At 36.6% G+C, this 16,024-nt stretch overlaps 2 protein-coding genes across 6 annotated transcripts; both read left to right on the forward strand.

Annotated features, from left to right (window-relative positions):
• The first annotated feature begins 4,247 nt into the window (after positions 1 to 4,247).
• Positions 4,248 to 6,368, forward strand: LOC9301965 (traB domain-containing protein). Of its 3 annotated transcripts, none has more exons than XM_002864100.2 (7): positions 4,248 to 4,761; positions 4,879 to 4,997; positions 5,092 to 5,180; positions 5,259 to 5,333; positions 5,425 to 5,532; positions 5,634 to 5,735; positions 5,929 to 6,368. In XM_002864100.2, exons 1-7 carry the CDS (start codon positions 4,337 to 4,339, stop codon positions 6,223 to 6,225), a joined length of 1,215 nt encoding a protein of 404 aa, XP_002864146.1. In that variant the 5' UTR covers positions 4,248 to 4,336; the 3' UTR covers positions 6,226 to 6,368. The 3 variants fall into 3 exon arrangements, with proteins under 3 accessions (XP_002864146.1, XP_020867376.1, XP_020867383.1); XM_021011717.1 differs by having other exon boundaries at positions 4,250 to 4,728; XM_021011724.1 differs by having other exon boundaries at positions 4,647 to 4,728; positions 4,858 to 4,997.
• Positions 6,369 to 7,537: 1,169 nt separating this feature from the next.
• Positions 7,538 to 10,653, forward strand: LOC9300224 (serine/arginine-rich splicing factor RS41). 3 transcript variants are annotated; one of them, XM_021033046.1, is made up of 7 exons: positions 7,538 to 7,651; positions 8,141 to 8,251; positions 8,626 to 8,925; positions 9,135 to 9,247; positions 9,328 to 9,566; positions 9,654 to 10,271; positions 10,359 to 10,653. In XM_021033046.1, exons 3-7 carry the CDS (start codon positions 8,919 to 8,921, stop codon positions 10,390 to 10,392), a joined length of 1,011 nt encoding a protein of 336 aa, XP_020888705.1. In that variant the 5' UTR covers positions 7,538 to 7,651; positions 8,141 to 8,251; positions 8,626 to 8,918; the 3' UTR covers positions 10,393 to 10,653. The 3 variants fall into 3 exon arrangements, with proteins under 3 accessions (XP_020888705.1, XP_020888693.1, XP_020888697.1); XM_021033034.1 differs by lacking the exon at positions 8,626 to 8,925; XM_021033038.1 differs by lacking the exon at positions 8,626 to 8,925 and having other exon boundaries at positions 10,362 to 10,653.
• The last annotated feature ends 5,371 nt before the right edge of the window (positions 10,654 to 16,024 follow it).

The raw sequence follows: 16,024 nt of genomic DNA on the forward strand, positions 1-16,024 counted from the left end.
ATCCCAAACAGAACTTAATTATTGCCTAGGTCTTTCATTTCAGATTCTTTCTTTAGATATACTCAACTGTATGGTCGATTACCCAGAGGTTTAAATCATTCATATAAACTGCTATGATTACAAATCCTTTGTTTGCAAACCTCTTTATGAAAATACATGGACTGATGAGATCATTTATAACCTTTCATACGCCCACTTAGTCTAAGTCCATGAAAGGATTTGTCCAGCCTTATGCAGTGCTGTTCTCGAGAATCTTTCTTATCTTTGAGCTCAATACCCTCTGGTAATCTCATATATTATCCAGTGGACTTATATAAATATGCAGGCATTACATCCATTAGCCGCAAATCTTTCTCTTTTATATAGCCAGACTTAGCAAAGATTTAAATGTCTTAGCATCCACCACAGGGGAGTATATCTCCTCTATTTCTGGTCTTTGTGTGAATCCTTGTGCGACAAGCCGTGTCTGATATATTACGCTTTCACTATGTTTATTTCACACTATCACAAAGACTCATTTGTCCCACTGGCTTTACATTGAATGGTGTCCTTTGTATTGGACCAAACACATTCTTCTTCTTAATGATTCTTAGCTCTACGTTTTATGGTCTTGTACCATTTTAATCAATCATGTCTTTGAGTGCACTCTAGTATAGACGTGGGCTCCTGATCCTCATTCATTTCAGTTGCTACCTTGTGCGCAAATATATTATCATTGATGTCGACATCTTTTTGGTTCCATTATATTCTAGACATGATATAGTTTATAGAGATCTCTTTACACCTTCAGGACCTTGAGGTTTGGCGTCCCAAACCTCATTGATTGGTACCTTAGGGTTATGTCTATTAGCCGGCCATGTCTATGGTTTCTTGAACCTTCTCGGTTTCCCTTGCACCTTTCTTTGATTTCCGAGGGTTCTTGTCTTTGGAACCTTTTGGGTCTACCACGTTTCTTACGTGTTGTAGCCTCTATAGCAACTTGATTGTGTTCCTTGTGAACATCAATACGTACTGGTGCATTACAAGCTGGTATGTACGATTTTGTTACTCTCTTTGGGTCATTATAGGAATCTTGGCAACTATTTTAGCTAGCTTTTGCAGATATATAGTCTTTTGGATCTCTGATGGAGTCCGAGGATCTTGCCATGTGAAGGATGTTTGATTACATGTAAGTTCTTTGACCAGCTTGTTAGTCTCTCCACCCAGTGTTGGGAAAACGGATTCATTGAGATGACAATCCTTGTATCTGGCCTTTGGCTCGAGATACTTAATGATGGTGGGAGAATCATTTTTAACGTATATTCCCATCCCCTTTTGAGATCCCATTATCTTCTCTCTGTGGTGGTGCAATGGGTACATAGACTGAACACCCAAATGTCTTAAGATGGGAAACGTCTGGCTCATGACCCGTTAGCAATTGGGATGGGGAATATCTATGCTCACTAGAATGGCCTGATGCGTATAAGCTCTTGTTGCATGTAATATTGCGTGTCCCCAATCAGCTACTGTGAGTTCAAGTATGGACATGTGCCACGGGGTATACTACTCTCCCCCTCATGGACATACTGTAGCCATAAAACGCTTGGGAGATAATTTACCAGCATTATCTAGACATATAGTCTTAAGTATGTGGGCTCACAGACTTATGGTATGGGCCAGCAATCTAGCAAACACCAAGTTTCTAGTTGCTTTGACTGGTGATGGCCTTAGTATGAGATTCCCTTGTGTACATGCTATACACGTGAGGTCCTTAAGGGGTGTGCCCTTTTGATTTTAATATCAGCTTTACGAATCATGTTAGGAGGCTGGCCAAGCCGGTCATGCCATTAGTGAATCTCTTAGTAAACCCTTTTGTTTACTGTATTAGCCTTTATCATATTGACCTTGGCATAGTAAAGGTCTATGACGCGGGTATAGTCTCTAATACCTTCTCATGGTCTTGGGTGCTCTTAGTTATATATGGGAATCCTTTGTTCCCTTCACCCTAAGTTTCAATGTGGAAACCATTCAAACACATTTCTTTGAAACTCAACAAACCCCTTTGGGCTGGGTGAATATGAAGCATCTGAGGATGCGTTTTGATCTATTAGGGTTTTGATCTAATTTTTTTGATCTATTAGGGTTTTGATCTAATTTTTTTGATCGATTAGGGTTTTGATCTAATTTTTTTTTTTTTTTCTTTGCTCAGACGGCTAGGGTTTTGTGTTTGCTCGGTTGGCTAGAGTTATCGTGCTGATAACGTGTTGTGAACTATGTCTTTCATTAATAGAATAGGGGATATATATACAAGGATAATAGCAGGATACATAGAATAAGGTAAAACCCTAATGGGTCATGGGCCGGTTATGGAGTCCATCCATATGGTTTATAACAAACATTAATTATTTTTTAATCTTTGTGCTTTTACACAAAACATCTTATAAAATGGGACAGAGGGAGTATTTTTTTGTCAACAGACCTCTATTTTTGAGATCCTGCCGTTGAGAATGCTCATAAGCCTGAAGTTGCTAACGGTTCTTTAAACACTTAGACCATTTTCATTGGTAATCTTATGATGGATGTCTTAAGATATAAAAATAATAAAAGAAAAGAAATTGAGTGTCTTTAAATGTGTGAAGGTGTCTCTTAGTTCTAGATGTTAGAGCACCTCCAATGGGAGGTTCTCTTCTAAATTTAGATGAGTTCTCATCTGATTTTGGGAAAAAAATAATTCAGAACTGAATTAAGATGAGAGAATCGATTCTCTTGAGAGAAGTTTGAGAATTTGAGAGAACCGGACACGTGTCAGTGTTCTATTGGAGGGAGAGTTATAACAAAAGAAAAAAAAAACACTCATTTTTTAGTTTGTGTCGCGACAAAAAAAAACACTTTGTCTCTCGATTTGGCGATTGCGAAAAACTGATGAACACCTCAAAATCATCGCGATTTCGTGAGATTCCGATGATTCGACGCCGGAATCGTGGTTTGTTTTTTTTACCTGCCGCCGGAATCATCAGCTGGATTCACGGTAAAGACCATCGGCGAATGGAGTGAAAACAAATCGAAGATTGGCGATGGAGAAGAAGGATTCGTTGAAGGATGGTCCAATTTCTTGTTCCAGGTATGAATCTAGCCCCTTTCCCATGTGTTTCGTGACTTAATTCGTTTAAGGAGACAACAATGGCGACGGGAAGAACGGTTAAGGATGTCTAGACCGCACGAGTTCGTCAAGGCTATGGGATGATGATCTTTAGTCGATTTTATCTGTGGACAATGAGTTAACAAGTAGATTAAGAGAAACTAAAGTGGCAATTTAGAACACCCGAAATTGGTTGAAGTTATCTCAGAGTTAGTTAACACTTTGAATGTTGGTGATAGATGTTCTAATTAGAATGGGAATCAATAGCAGTTCTCTAGGCTTTAGTGTATCAATATGTTTTGGTTTTCTTCTGCGAGGTACAACAAAGAAATTGAGAAAGGTGGTGATAGATGATGAGAGACAAGTTTAAGGAAGAGGGTGATAGATGAAGATTTGCAATTTTGGCTTGAATTTTACTTCTCAATCTTTGTCGCTGTATTAGTATACCGACACCAAGTTATAGACATTTAGTAGTGACTGTTTTGTATTCATGTTAAAGCTAGTGTAAAGTTATAGACCTTAACTGATCACATGACACATCACAATTTGATCAACCATAGTTGTGGTAGAGGTAGATTTTGAGCTTTTGGCTAATTATTATGTAAAGTTTTGAGCTTTTGATTGTGGGCTTGTGTTTCTTGTTAGTAATTCGGTTTTCTCTGCTGATTTGTGTTTGATTTTGATGGTAATGGTAGATTTTCGTGTAGAATAGGAGTGGTTTTTGCTACTTGTTCTGCAATCATCTCTTAATGTTTGTATTTGTTGCAGATGGAGCCTTTACCAAGTGGAAACCTTCCTCCTGGTTTTGATCCGACTACTTGATGTAGTGTGTGAGTGTGTTTTGATTGCAATAATTTTTTTTCTTCTTAAATATCCCACTAGAGAACCTACCATTGGACACAAAAAATCAAAAAAAAAATCAAAGGTTCTTATCTAACACTTTCTCAAAATTTATAATAAAAAATTTGAGAGAGCTCATAGAGAGAACTCCACCATTGGAGATGCTCTTATGATGATATGGTTAAATAAGATTTGAGAATCTGAGTGATTGGATACTACTTTCATGTTTGGGTGATTCTCTTCATACATACACATATGTCAAAAACGTCAAAGTTTGTGGCCATTAACCAACCAAATGAAAATCTAAACCAATAAAAAATTCAATCTTTTTTTTCACAATTATCGAAATCAAGAAAATCTTGATTTGAATTCTTTCCGATGAAACTCCTTTCGAATCCACCACTAACTTTCTTCTTCCCCTTCTCCACTCCCTTAACTTCAAAACCTTTCTTCAGACCCATCAAAGTCTCCGTCTCCGTTCAAACTCCTCCGCCGGACTTCGATTTCCGAAACGAGATCGCGTCGGACTCACGCGCTGCAATTGCTAAAACTTTCCCGGAGTTGCTTGACCTCGCCGATAACGGGACTTTGATTCTTGTCCAGAAACAGAGTTTTGGTCCTGTTCCAGCTTGGCGCAAAGAGTTCGTTGAGCCAGAAGCGATTTGGCTTGTGGGCACTTCTCATATCTCGCCGGAGTCTGCTTCCGTCGTTGAACGCGTCGTCCGTACGGTGAAACCTGATAATGTCGCCGTCGAGCTCTGTCGTAGCAGGAAAGTTCATTTCTTTATCCAGCTGAAATTAGGGTTACGTGAAAGTTGATACTTTTGGGGAAATTTGGTATAGTTTAGACTTTGTAGTGAGATTGATGAATTGAAGTATCTGACAGTAACACAATGCAGAGCTTGGTGTTGATGTTGCAGAGCTGGGATTATGTACACTTCGAGTGTTGGAGGAGAGGTCGACCAAAACTTAAAATCCGGTGTGTTGTCGTTGACAGGAACTGGCTTTCTCGGTGCTGTTGGTCGGAGTTTAGACTTGGGTATATAACAAACTAATCATAATAACTTCATGTACTTGTTTTTGTTTCAATGTTTGATTTTTTGGTGTGTGTGTGTTGGTTGGGATGATCATAGGAGGCCAAACTGCCTTGGCTTTGCGACTTCTCTTGGCGGTTTTCTCGTCTAAGTTATCTTCTGTTGCTGATCGACCTTTCGGTGATGAGGTACTTTTGAGAATCCATATGATTTTTAAGGGTTCGTTTTTGGACTTTCAGACTGTTCTTGCTCAAATTTTGTTGCAGTTTCGTGCAGCTCGGAAAGCGTCTGAGGAAGTTGGTGCGCAGCTAGTTCTTGGAGACCGACCTATCGAAATAACAGTAATGCTATGAGTATCTTTATAACAAAATGATCGTTTACATGTGGATTTTTTAAAACCAATGGGATCATATGACTCTTATAACGTTGTAGCTCCAAAGGGCTTGGAACTCTTTGAAATGGGGAGAGAAGTTTAATCTGGTGATGGCTGTGACTCGGGCAATCACATCGTCATCTGGTATATCCGCAGCTGAGCTTAAGGTTTTGTTCTCTTTCCCCAACCCGTTTAAAATTAATTCCTTAAGTTTCAAGAAGATAACAAGATAGGTTGTAACTTTGGGTTTGTATATGCATTGCAACAGGAACAAGAGACCGATGAAAGCAATGGAAGTTTGCAGCTTTATGAACGGCTTAGTTTCTCATACCCATCACTCCTACTGCCTCTAATACACGAAAGAGACACCGTAAGCATAAAAACCGAAACAGAGTCAAACCCAAAAACCGAATGCCTGACCTCCTTCTTGCTTTCCTATGCGGGAGGTCTATCAGATTGCTGCTCAGTAATTTGCGGACAGTGGAATTTGACCCTTTAGTGCTAAAATGTGTAGACACCTTTTGTCAATTAGAATTGATAAACCAATGTTTTTGCTTTGACAGTATCTAGCTTGGTCATTGAAGAGAAGTAAGGCAGTGAACGGGTGTAAAACAGTAGTGGGAGTAATCGGAAAAGGACACATGAATGGTGTCATCTACGCATTGGTATCGGATTCCGGGGACCTCCGGTTTAAGGATTTAGTAGGAAGAAGAGATTCATCTGATGGTAGTACTACATCGAACGGCTGGATTCAAAAGGTTTTAAAGAGCCTCGCAAGAGACACAATCATAGGGTTCTTGTTATGGGAGTTATATGAAGAGTATCTCAAGTTTATGATGATGAATCAAAACCTTTCATGATAACTGAAAAGCAACTCCAAAAAAGAAACTGTAAAAAAATGTAAATGTTTTTTCTTCTAGATTTTTGTTGAGTCAACGACATCAAAGACTTGGAGAGTATAAATCTCTTTTTCTTTTTATTTCATTTTTTAATATTAGTTTAAGGTTTTTTGACGTCAATATTAGCTACATAAACTTGATTTGTTTGACGATAAATTAAAATATAATGTAAGTTAAAAAAAACTTATAATTAGCATCATAATATTTTGAAATTGATAATGTTTTTTTTGCTGTAAAAAAATTAATTAAGACAGGCCCAAAGTGGATCCTAGTTAATCGCCTCTCTCTCTTCTCTCTTCATATTTTTCAGAGAGAAAGTCGATTCATGTCCCTTACTCCGCCGTCCGGGATTTTCCGGCAAGGCCGTCCGATTGGTTTCAATCGGCTTTAGCCCAACATCCATCGGCTTCTCATGCGGTGGTTGGTCGGTTTCTTTTCCGACATCTTCCGGCTCCGTTAGCGGAGATGGTCGGCTTTTGCCCGACATCCATCGGCTTCTTATGCGGTGGTTGGTCGGTTTCTTTTTCGGCATCTTCCGGCTCCGTTAGCGGGGATGGTCGGCTTTTGCCCGGCAAATTCGGCTTCCACATGAGATTTTGGCCGGTTTCTGTTTTTATTCCACCGTAAATCAGTTTCAAGCTGATTTCTAAAATTTATTTTTCGTTTTTAGTTTGTTTCATAGTTTTCTTTCAATAAATACTTCAGATTTGAGTTGGTGATGAATCTTTAGGTTTGTGTGACTTAAAATTTTTTAATCTCCAATTCAATCTCTTGAAGTTCTAGAGTTACAGGAATCGTTAAGAGATGGCGTCCTTAGTTGAAGGAACGAAGAATTTTCCGACGCTTATTCGGATTTCCTTATGCTGTTAAGTTCTATTGGAGCTTCGATGGCTTAGCTTCGGTGGTTACTAAAGGAATCACAAATCGATTGTTTTTCGACGATGATTCTCTTACCGGAATCGGTGCTCAACGGCAGAGGTTGTTATCGGAAATCTTCCGCTTACTCGTCTAATACGTGTTGAGGTTACATCCTCTTGATGACACGTGGTTTCAGATTGAGTCAAAATATGATATTTCTTCTTCAAGTCGATGTTGTTATTTTGGTGGGCTCTCTGTTGGGCCTCATCTTTTCTGTAATCTTTTAAAGGGCCTTTGTTTTGGCCATGTACTCTTTGGAATGTTTAATATAATATGTTACACTTGTGAAAAAAAAAAAAACGAAAAGAATAAAATAAAATAAAATACATTTATTATTATTATATATCTGTTTCACTTGCATTATCTGAAGAGAGCCTCGAAGAAAGCAATAAAAATCAAAAAAAGCTTGTTTCTAGGGTTTCGACTTTCGACGGCCGGTACGATTATCATCAACTTCTTGTGTTCTAAGGTATAATTAAAATCGAGTTCTTCAGATATTGAATTCTATCGTCTCTCTTTTCTTTATTGCGTTTGTTGAAATTTCTAGCTTCTCTTGCTTTGTTGTTTTCTGATATGGTTGATGTTTCAGATCTGGGGTTTTAACATACTTTCCTTTGATTCTGAATTATGATGGGATGTTATAAATTCGAAGTATAATCGATCAAAATTTGTATGGAAGATATAAATTTGAAATCTTGAAGTATGATCCAATTTTTGCATTGGTATGTTATTGGAGTTTGATTATTCCAGTAATAAATTTGAAAACTTTGAAGTATATATATGATTAAAACTTGCTGTGGTTTGGTTCCTCTCATGTTCATTGTCTATGGTCTAAAATCATATGTGTTTAGGTTTATATTTTGGTCAAATCTGTCCTCTGTTTGGTATCTCCTAGATATCTGTTGTTGCTTAGGTTGTTGAGAGTAGCTGTAAATCGTTTCTGTGGTCTATTTTGTAGGAAACATGAAGCCTGTCTTTTGCGGCAACTTTGAGTATGATGCTCGTGAGAGTGATCTTGAGCGGCTTTTCAAAAGATACGGCAAGGTTGAGAGGGTTGATATGAAAGCTGGTAAGTCTTGGTTCTTGTTTTTTTAATACTTTCTCTTTGTTTTTTCTTTTTCTCTTTTTGGTTGAATTGAATCGATAAAGAAGTCTCGTAAACCGCTGCAAATCCGATGAGCTAGCGAAATTCGAATGCGTTGTTCATATTATCCACTCACACGCTCATTCCACGAGAATCTCTGGAGGACTGTCCTTTCAAAATGTGCTCTCTGGCCTCTGCATCCCACATTCCCTATTCCCTCGGTTCGTTTTTCATCTGATTCCAGCATCTGCCAAGGAACTTGAAGCACCCCGCATGAAGTTCATAGCATACCTCAGAAGAGAAAAGATCGAGTAATTTTAGGGTAAAACCGCCATACTCAACATTTGATTTTGGCGCAGGATTTTTTTCTATCTTGGGATGCCCATTCTCCCACCATCCAGCCCATTGATGGACCATATGGATAATCCATTTCCTGCCCAAAAGAGTCACACTCATCCGAGCACTGGCACTACATTCCCTTAACCCCGACTTAGTTGCATTTCATTCCTCTTGACTTTTCTACTCTTGGACATGCCTCTTTGGTAAGCTCTCACAGCAGAGGCAGCAGATCAAATGGAGAGTGCACCACCGCGTTTCTGTTCACAATTCCTCCTCATTTTCAGTTCTTCTTCTTTGACATATTAATTCCATAATGCAAGGTCTGTAAAACTACTCATAGTTTGTAGAGTTTTTAGGTTCTAGGGACTGTTCAAAATTTATTTGTGACAGTAAGTATAAAGGCTATGTTGATGCTGCCGTGGAAGGGAGTCTTCATATTAGAATTCCTTTTGGAGGAGGTTCTTGTACTTGGTTTATTTGATAAGATTGTTCTTATGTTCTGATTTCTGCTTTTTGGTTATTTCCCCAGGGTTTGCTTTTGTCTATATGGAAGATGAAAGGGATGCTGAAGATGCCATCCGAGCGCTTGATCGCTTTGAATATGGCCGCACGGGACGCAGACTCCGTGTTGAGTGGACAAAGGTAGAAACTTGACTATCATTTTAAGAGTTACTATCAGGAAGGATTTAGTGATGGAATACAACTTCTAATACTTGGTATAGAATGACCGTGGAGGTGCTGGAAGATCAGGTGGTTCGAGGAGATCATCGTCTGGCATGAGACCTTCCAAGACTCTGTTTGTGATCAACTTTGATGCACAGAACACCAGGACTCGGGACTTGGAGAGACACTTTGAGCCGTATGGAAAAATCGTAAATGTTAGAATCAGAAGGAATTTTGCATTTATCCAATATGAGTCGCAAGAAGATGCCACCAGAGCACTGGATGCTACAAATTCAAGGTTTCTTTCTGTCCATTTTCACATTCTCATTTGTCCCAAATGCGTTCCCTATTTCATCTTCCATTGTCTGGTTTTTTGTTCTTGCAGTAAGCTGATGGATAAGGTGATCTCAGTGGAGTATGCAGTGAAAGATGATGATTCGAGAGGAAATGGGTACAGTCCTGAAAGACGGCGTGATAGGTCACCTGATAGGAGAAGGCGGTCACCTAGTCCTTACAGAAGAGAAAGAGGCAGTCCTGACTATGGCCGAGGAGCTAGTCCAGTAGCTCACAAAAGGGAAAGAACTAGTCCTGATTATGGTCGAGGACGACGCAGCCCCAGCCCTTACAAGAGAGCCAGGCTTAGCCCAGATTACAAGAGGGATGACCGTAGGAGGGAGAGAGTGGCTAGCCCAGAGAATGGAGCTGTAAGGAACCGAAGTCCAAGAAAAGGACGTGGTGAAAGCAGGAGTCCTCCCCCATATGAGAAGAGGAGGGAGAGCAGGAGTCCTCCTCCATATGAGAAGAGGAGAGAAAGCAGGAGCCCTCCTCCATATGAGAAGAGGAGAGAAAGCAGGAGCCCTCCTCCATATGAGAAGAGGAGGGAGAGATCAAGGTCAAGGTCGAAGTCAAGCCCTGAGAATGGTCAAGTTGAAAGCCCTGGACAAATAATGGAAGAAGAAGCTGGAAGAGGATACGATGGTGCAGACAGCCCGATACGCGAGAGGTACGCATCTCAAACTATCTTTAGAGTACATTTGAATGGTATCAATATCATCATACTTACATTTTTTTTTGTGGTTCGACACTGAAGCAGCCCCTCTCGTTCGCCTCCAGCAGAGGAATGATTGGAGATGCAGACAGATGATTGTGTTGGATTCACAAACAAAAGATGTCTCTCAAAGTAGCTGTATCTGAACTCAAGTCTTTTGTTATGTCATGTTTAGTATTTTAGTGTGTTCCTTTGGGTCTTTCGTTAAGTGCTTTTGTAAACTTTATTATGACTCCATCCGAAATCGCTTGTCGTAGTATTGGTTAAAAAATTGCTTCTTATTTTGGATTACTCTATATCTGACTTTAGATGTTTATGAGTGGAGCTTATGTTCAAATCTCCTTTATAACATTAAAAAAACAGCTAAAGATAAGACGACATGATCAGAAGTTTTAAGTTTGGCCAATTAAATTGAATATACATGTTGCAAGTCTCCATTGTGTATAACCTACTTTTTGTATTTCGGTTTCACTTTTCTTAAACTCATTTTTTCATTTTTGAAGTAGAAAACATTTTGTTTCAGTTTATCCCAAAAAAAAGCATTTTGTTTCATACTCCCTCCGTTTCGTTTTAGTTGTCGTTTTAGGACTTAAATTTTATTTCGTAATAGTTATCGTTTTAGGTTTTCAATACAAATATTTGGTAAAAATTCCAGTATTATCCCTATTGTTTTAATGTTTTGGCCAATAAAATTTTTTATAAAATATATTAATAAATGGTAAAACAGAAAATTTAATGCTTTTCTTAATTTGTGTGAAAAAAACCTTAAACGACAACTAAAACGAAACGGAGGGAGTACTTCTTTTTCTTTTTGGAGGCGGATTTGCGCGCCTACTTATGTTAAATTTTCCGCACTCGGTGAAGTGGCTGTAAAGTGTAGTTTCTCTTATGGTCGCCGGTTCTGGTGGAGGCGGTCCCTTGTCGCCGTAAGCGTAATGTTTCCGATCTCATTATTCCGGTTGCTTTGGCCGGTTTGTCTTTTTCCATTTTGTACTCATGGATCCGAGTAACCCCAATGTCTAAAGCTCATGTTTGGGAAGTGAATATAATTAATTTTGTACATATATAAAAAACATGTTATTTTATAAAATATTTTTGCAAAAGTGTGTAATTTATTAAACACGTATGTAAATTTTGTTTTGACGTTTATGTTTACATTTCTTTGTAAATCGAAGGTTATGCATTTATTCTGAATGAAAATATGAACACAAGCTCAAACAAACGGACAAAACCGTAGTAAGTAACATCAGATTTTCATGGGAATTGTCAGTGGTTAGATAATGTACCTAGCTAGAAACCAATATGGTAATACCTTTTAAAAATACATTATCTTACCATTATTTTATGTGATGGGTAACTGAAAATGAGGAAGTTAGGCAGAAACATTACTATAAAGGATAGGTGTAGTAAAAGAGTGGTTTACTTATTAGGCTAAAACTACTAGAAAAAGTAAAGAAAAAGAGAGTGTCTCACTTGTTGAGACATGAGAGTCTAGAAACGCAACTAGCTCCCACACACATTATCACATCTTATCGATCACTAACAAAATTCAAGCACTGAACGCAATCTTAACGTACTAATTCTATATTTCTATCTTCCCTAATCTTGACTTGATAGTTTTGATAGAGACATTAACATTAACTTTTTAGCTTTGTCTCTTCCCAACAAGTTTAATGTTCATGAAACATATGCAAAGTTAACGTCATCAAATTAAATCGTCCTAATATATCACATAAATTATCAATAAAAGAATATAATATTATAGTTTTGTAAGTCAAATTGAATTTGAAAGGGTTTTCACTGTATGTTTCTCTGCTTCAAATTGAAATTGAATAATTTGTCGACTTGTACTTAGATTGAATAGAGTATATGATAAAGTAAAATAAAGAAATACATATGGAATATATAAATAAGAAGTGTGAAGGTCCCAATTAAACATGGACCGTTGGATGTGTAAGCCGTAAAAATGATGATGAATCCCATTTGGCTTCAACTCCGCTTGTTGTTGCTTTTTACCCAACAAGTCGCTTCATTTCTTTTGACTTACACAACCTCTAATTCTTTTCATGTTACGGCTATAAAGATTAAAGACAAACTTTTGTTTTGTCTCTTTTTAATATTCTTTATGTATAACAAAATAGTAGGAATCTATTATTGTGATTATCTTTGGAAAAGGGAAGCAAAAGAGTATATCACTTGTCATAGACTCATAGCTCACAAAGTTTACAACTAATAACATTTCATTAAATATTGTCTTAGCTGGAAAGATAGATAGATTGAGTAAGAAAATGAAAAGATGGGAAAAGGGAAACGAGAAGTTGGTTACGAATTTATATATAAGAATCCAATGAATCTAGTTGATATTCATTGACACATCATGGTGTTACTATTGAAAATCTTTATTGTTTTACAAGTAGATATTGAAATGTTATCAAACTATTACATTCGTTTTTACTAAATCTTTATCATGTTTACTAAAAGTCAATGTTGATGATTCGTTTTCAACCAAATGGAGAAATGTTCTAAGTGAAAGGAATCTACAAGATCCTCCATTCTTTTTCAACATTAAATAATCATACACACTGTTTAAATATTGAATTTGGACACGGTAAAATCTATAATTTAAGTTGATTGAAAAAAGTTTCAGATGACTACTTTTGGTACCAGTCTATGTCAAATTTCGGGCTAGGTAGAAAACCCAAACCCCAATTTAAACCGAACTTGAGTAGTTTAAATCAAGATAGTGTTTGGTTAATTTTTGTTTTGAGTTTTAATTTCTCCAGGTGATCAGAACTGAACCAACTAGATGTAAAGCAACATAAAACAATGAACCAAATAAAACTAAACTTATCCTTCGATTTTAAGACCAACGTTTCCTCAGTAAATAAATTTTAAAAGAATTTTTGAATTTCTTGATAACTTTGTTTGATAAACAGTAGAAATTCCGAATCTTCGGCCCATAATCTCTTTCTGTACCCAAGATTAGCTTTTATATATTTTGATTTATAAATAATTTTGTATACTAAAAAAGTTTGAACATTCCCCCTTTACTACTAGATCTATCATCATTTACTTTGTTTTTGTTTCTCTCCATTGGTATATAAGTATAAATAACACATGATCAGAGCAACACGTGTTATAAGCAGTAAGGTTCTTCATTACAAAACATCCAGAATGAGATCTACCGAAAGGCGTTTTATATATTTGACTCAATCCACTTTAAGAAAAACATCAGAAATAGACAAATAAATCTATACATGCTTGTATAATTATTCTTTTGTCAACATATGCGTAGTCCCGTAGTAATTACAAGAGAAAACAATTATATAGGACAAAAAGGTACGGCAGAAAATTTTGCACGACGAGTTGCTATCGTCGACAAGATAACCATGACCACCCCCTTTTCAATTCCAAAAAGTATGATAAGAGTCTAAAGGTTAAATGCTTCTGTTTTTTTTTTTTTTTTACTTTAGTTTCTGTCCATTTTAAACTAGATATAGGGTGCATATTATAGAATAGATATTTTATTGAATGGTATTATTGATATGTTGTGATATGAGATCCATATATATTTATATGTAATAGTGATAGCATTAACATTATGCATTTATGCAAACATCCCCATATTATAAAGTTTTATTCTCTAACATTATAAATCAAAACTAAAAAAAAATTAAGAATAGATATTGATATCTTGAAAATATTGTTTTTGGGTTTTGCTGCCTTGATCACTTCATTCCGACTCTAATTTCCCATAGTAGTTAATTCGCAAGATACACGGTTTGTTCATTATGTTATCTCCAATTCTTATAGCTAGGTCATATAGCGTTAACATATTTATACAAGTACAAATTCAACACATGCTTTAAAAAGAGAATAACACTCAACACAAGAAACATATTTGCATGCATATGTAGTTTTAGTCTTTTATCGCAATATATTTTCTAGTATTCTCCCTCAAGGTGGCGCAAGGAGGTTACTAAAATCCAACTTGTAAAATAACGTGTCAAATAATATTTTTGAAGTGTTCCCATTTAATTGGATCACAAGTTATACGTCTCTAAATGTTAATTTGTTCGACTAAAAATGACAGGACATATAAGAATTTAGGAAAACTAGTAAACCTGAAAGATGTTATTGGCGGATCTAGAGCATATTTTTCATGGGATTCAAAATATAAACCACAATTAATTAACTTAAAGAATGATCAAAAACTTAAGATTAGTATGGAGCAACTTTTACAATTCTAGAAACACATTATTTGTTTTCGCTATTTATTAAATTTATAAAATTTATCTCGGGTGCGTGTACTACTTTCTAAGTTGAACCGTTCCTGAGTCATTACAATTTACAAATGAACCAATACAAACACGATAGACCGATGTAAAAAGTCTTCGTCATATCGAAAACTTATATTTGTAGTTTTTCTTTTTGTTGTTCAAGCAAGGACAAAATAGATTTGCAAAACATCACAATTAGAAAAGAGAATTATAATAGGAAAATGAAAATGGGCATGGGCACACGTTAAGTCACTTTTATTCAATGTGTTAACTGTTATGCAAGGTACAAATTCAATTCAATGAACTGAAATATTAGTACAATGAATTAGACTCACCATATTCTTTAACTTTCAGGCACAAGTTAAGGAATTAATGGCTTACTTAAAAAGAAATCACAAATTTGACGCATGTAGATATACCTATAAGGCTATAACCCCGCATTTCTATTTCTTCTAGACATATCTATTGAAACTTTAAAGTTCATATTTTACCCTCAAAATAATAAATAAAAATCATTTTTTTTGGTCTTTTCATTAAAATGATTTGTCATATAATTAACCAGTAAACACTGTAATAGATTATTGAAGCTGAAAAAAGAGAAAGAATGAGAAAAATAAAGGAAAAGGAAAACCTAAATTGTAGGAAACTCAAAATCTAAAATATTTATAAACTATTTGAAATAGTTGTAACAAAATGGTATGTTACTTTACCCTGCTTCATGTGGAGTTAGTTAACCATTCTGATTTTTTACGCACGGTGCTGATGATCAATTTCGCAATGTATAGATACCTTTATACAAAAATCAAAGATATTATGGATAATATATTACCACAACATTTTATTTTAAATTATGTTTACATCAGTAATTACTAAAAAGTATAAATATGTATTTCTAGAATACATTAATATACACTGAAAATTGAAAATTTTAATAGAAGTTTTGTGATTAATAGTGTAACGCTCCGACTGTCCATACCAGTGGACTCCACGTCCTATTTCGGACCCATGGACCCACCCCGCATGCATCATCATACCCACGGACCCACCCTGCATGCATCATCATACCCTCTCTACATGCATCATCATACCCATGGACCCACGTTCTATTACCGACCCTACAAATCACCACATGATTTTTCTCTGTGTTTTGTCCTCACTCACACAGTTCCGACAATCACTTCCCGGAAGGTCACTCATCCTGAAACTACTCTAGCCCAAACACGCTTAACTGTAGAGTTCTCTCAGGACAGTTTACCAAAAAGATAAGTGCACTTTGGTGACATAGGTGGCCAAATCAATTCTTTTAAACATCTCCGCATGCACCACTATATTCCTGAAACCGAGGTATTACAATTCACCCCCACTAACAGATCGCAACGTCCTCGTTGCACACTAAGACTGTCACCCCCGGCGGTGTGAGCCCTCTTG

The sequence above is a fragment of the Arabidopsis lyrata genome (assembly GCF_000004255.2).
Source record: "Arabidopsis lyrata subsp. lyrata unplaced genomic scaffold ARALYscaffold_8, whole genome shotgun sequence".
NCBI classification, from domain to species: Eukaryota; Viridiplantae; Streptophyta; class Magnoliopsida; order Brassicales; family Brassicaceae; genus Arabidopsis; species Arabidopsis lyrata.

Coding starts and splice junctions, on each gene's coding strand:
- LOC9301965 (XM_002864100.2), top strand. CDS start 4,337: ATGAAACTCCTTTCGAATCCACCACTAACTTTCTTCTTCCCCTTCTCC. Junction 5,533..5,633: donor TATCCGCAGCTGAGCTTAAG/GTTTTGTTCTCT, acceptor GCATTGCAACAG/GAACAAGAGACCGATGAAAG. Junction 5,736..5,928: donor TAATACACGAAAGAGACACC/GTAAGCATAAAA, acceptor TTGCTTTGACAG/TATCTAGCTTGGTCATTGAA.
- LOC9300224 (XM_021033034.1), top strand. CDS start 8,146: ATGAAGCCTGTCTTTTGCGGCAACTTTGAGTATGATGCTCGTGAGAGT. Junction 9,248..9,327: donor TCCGTGTTGAGTGGACAAAG/GTAGAAACTTGA, acceptor TACTTGGTATAG/AATGACCGTGGAGGTGCTGG. Junction 10,272..10,358: donor GACAGCCCGATACGCGAGAG/GTACGCATCTCA, acceptor TCGACACTGAAG/CAGCCCCTCTCGTTCGCCTC.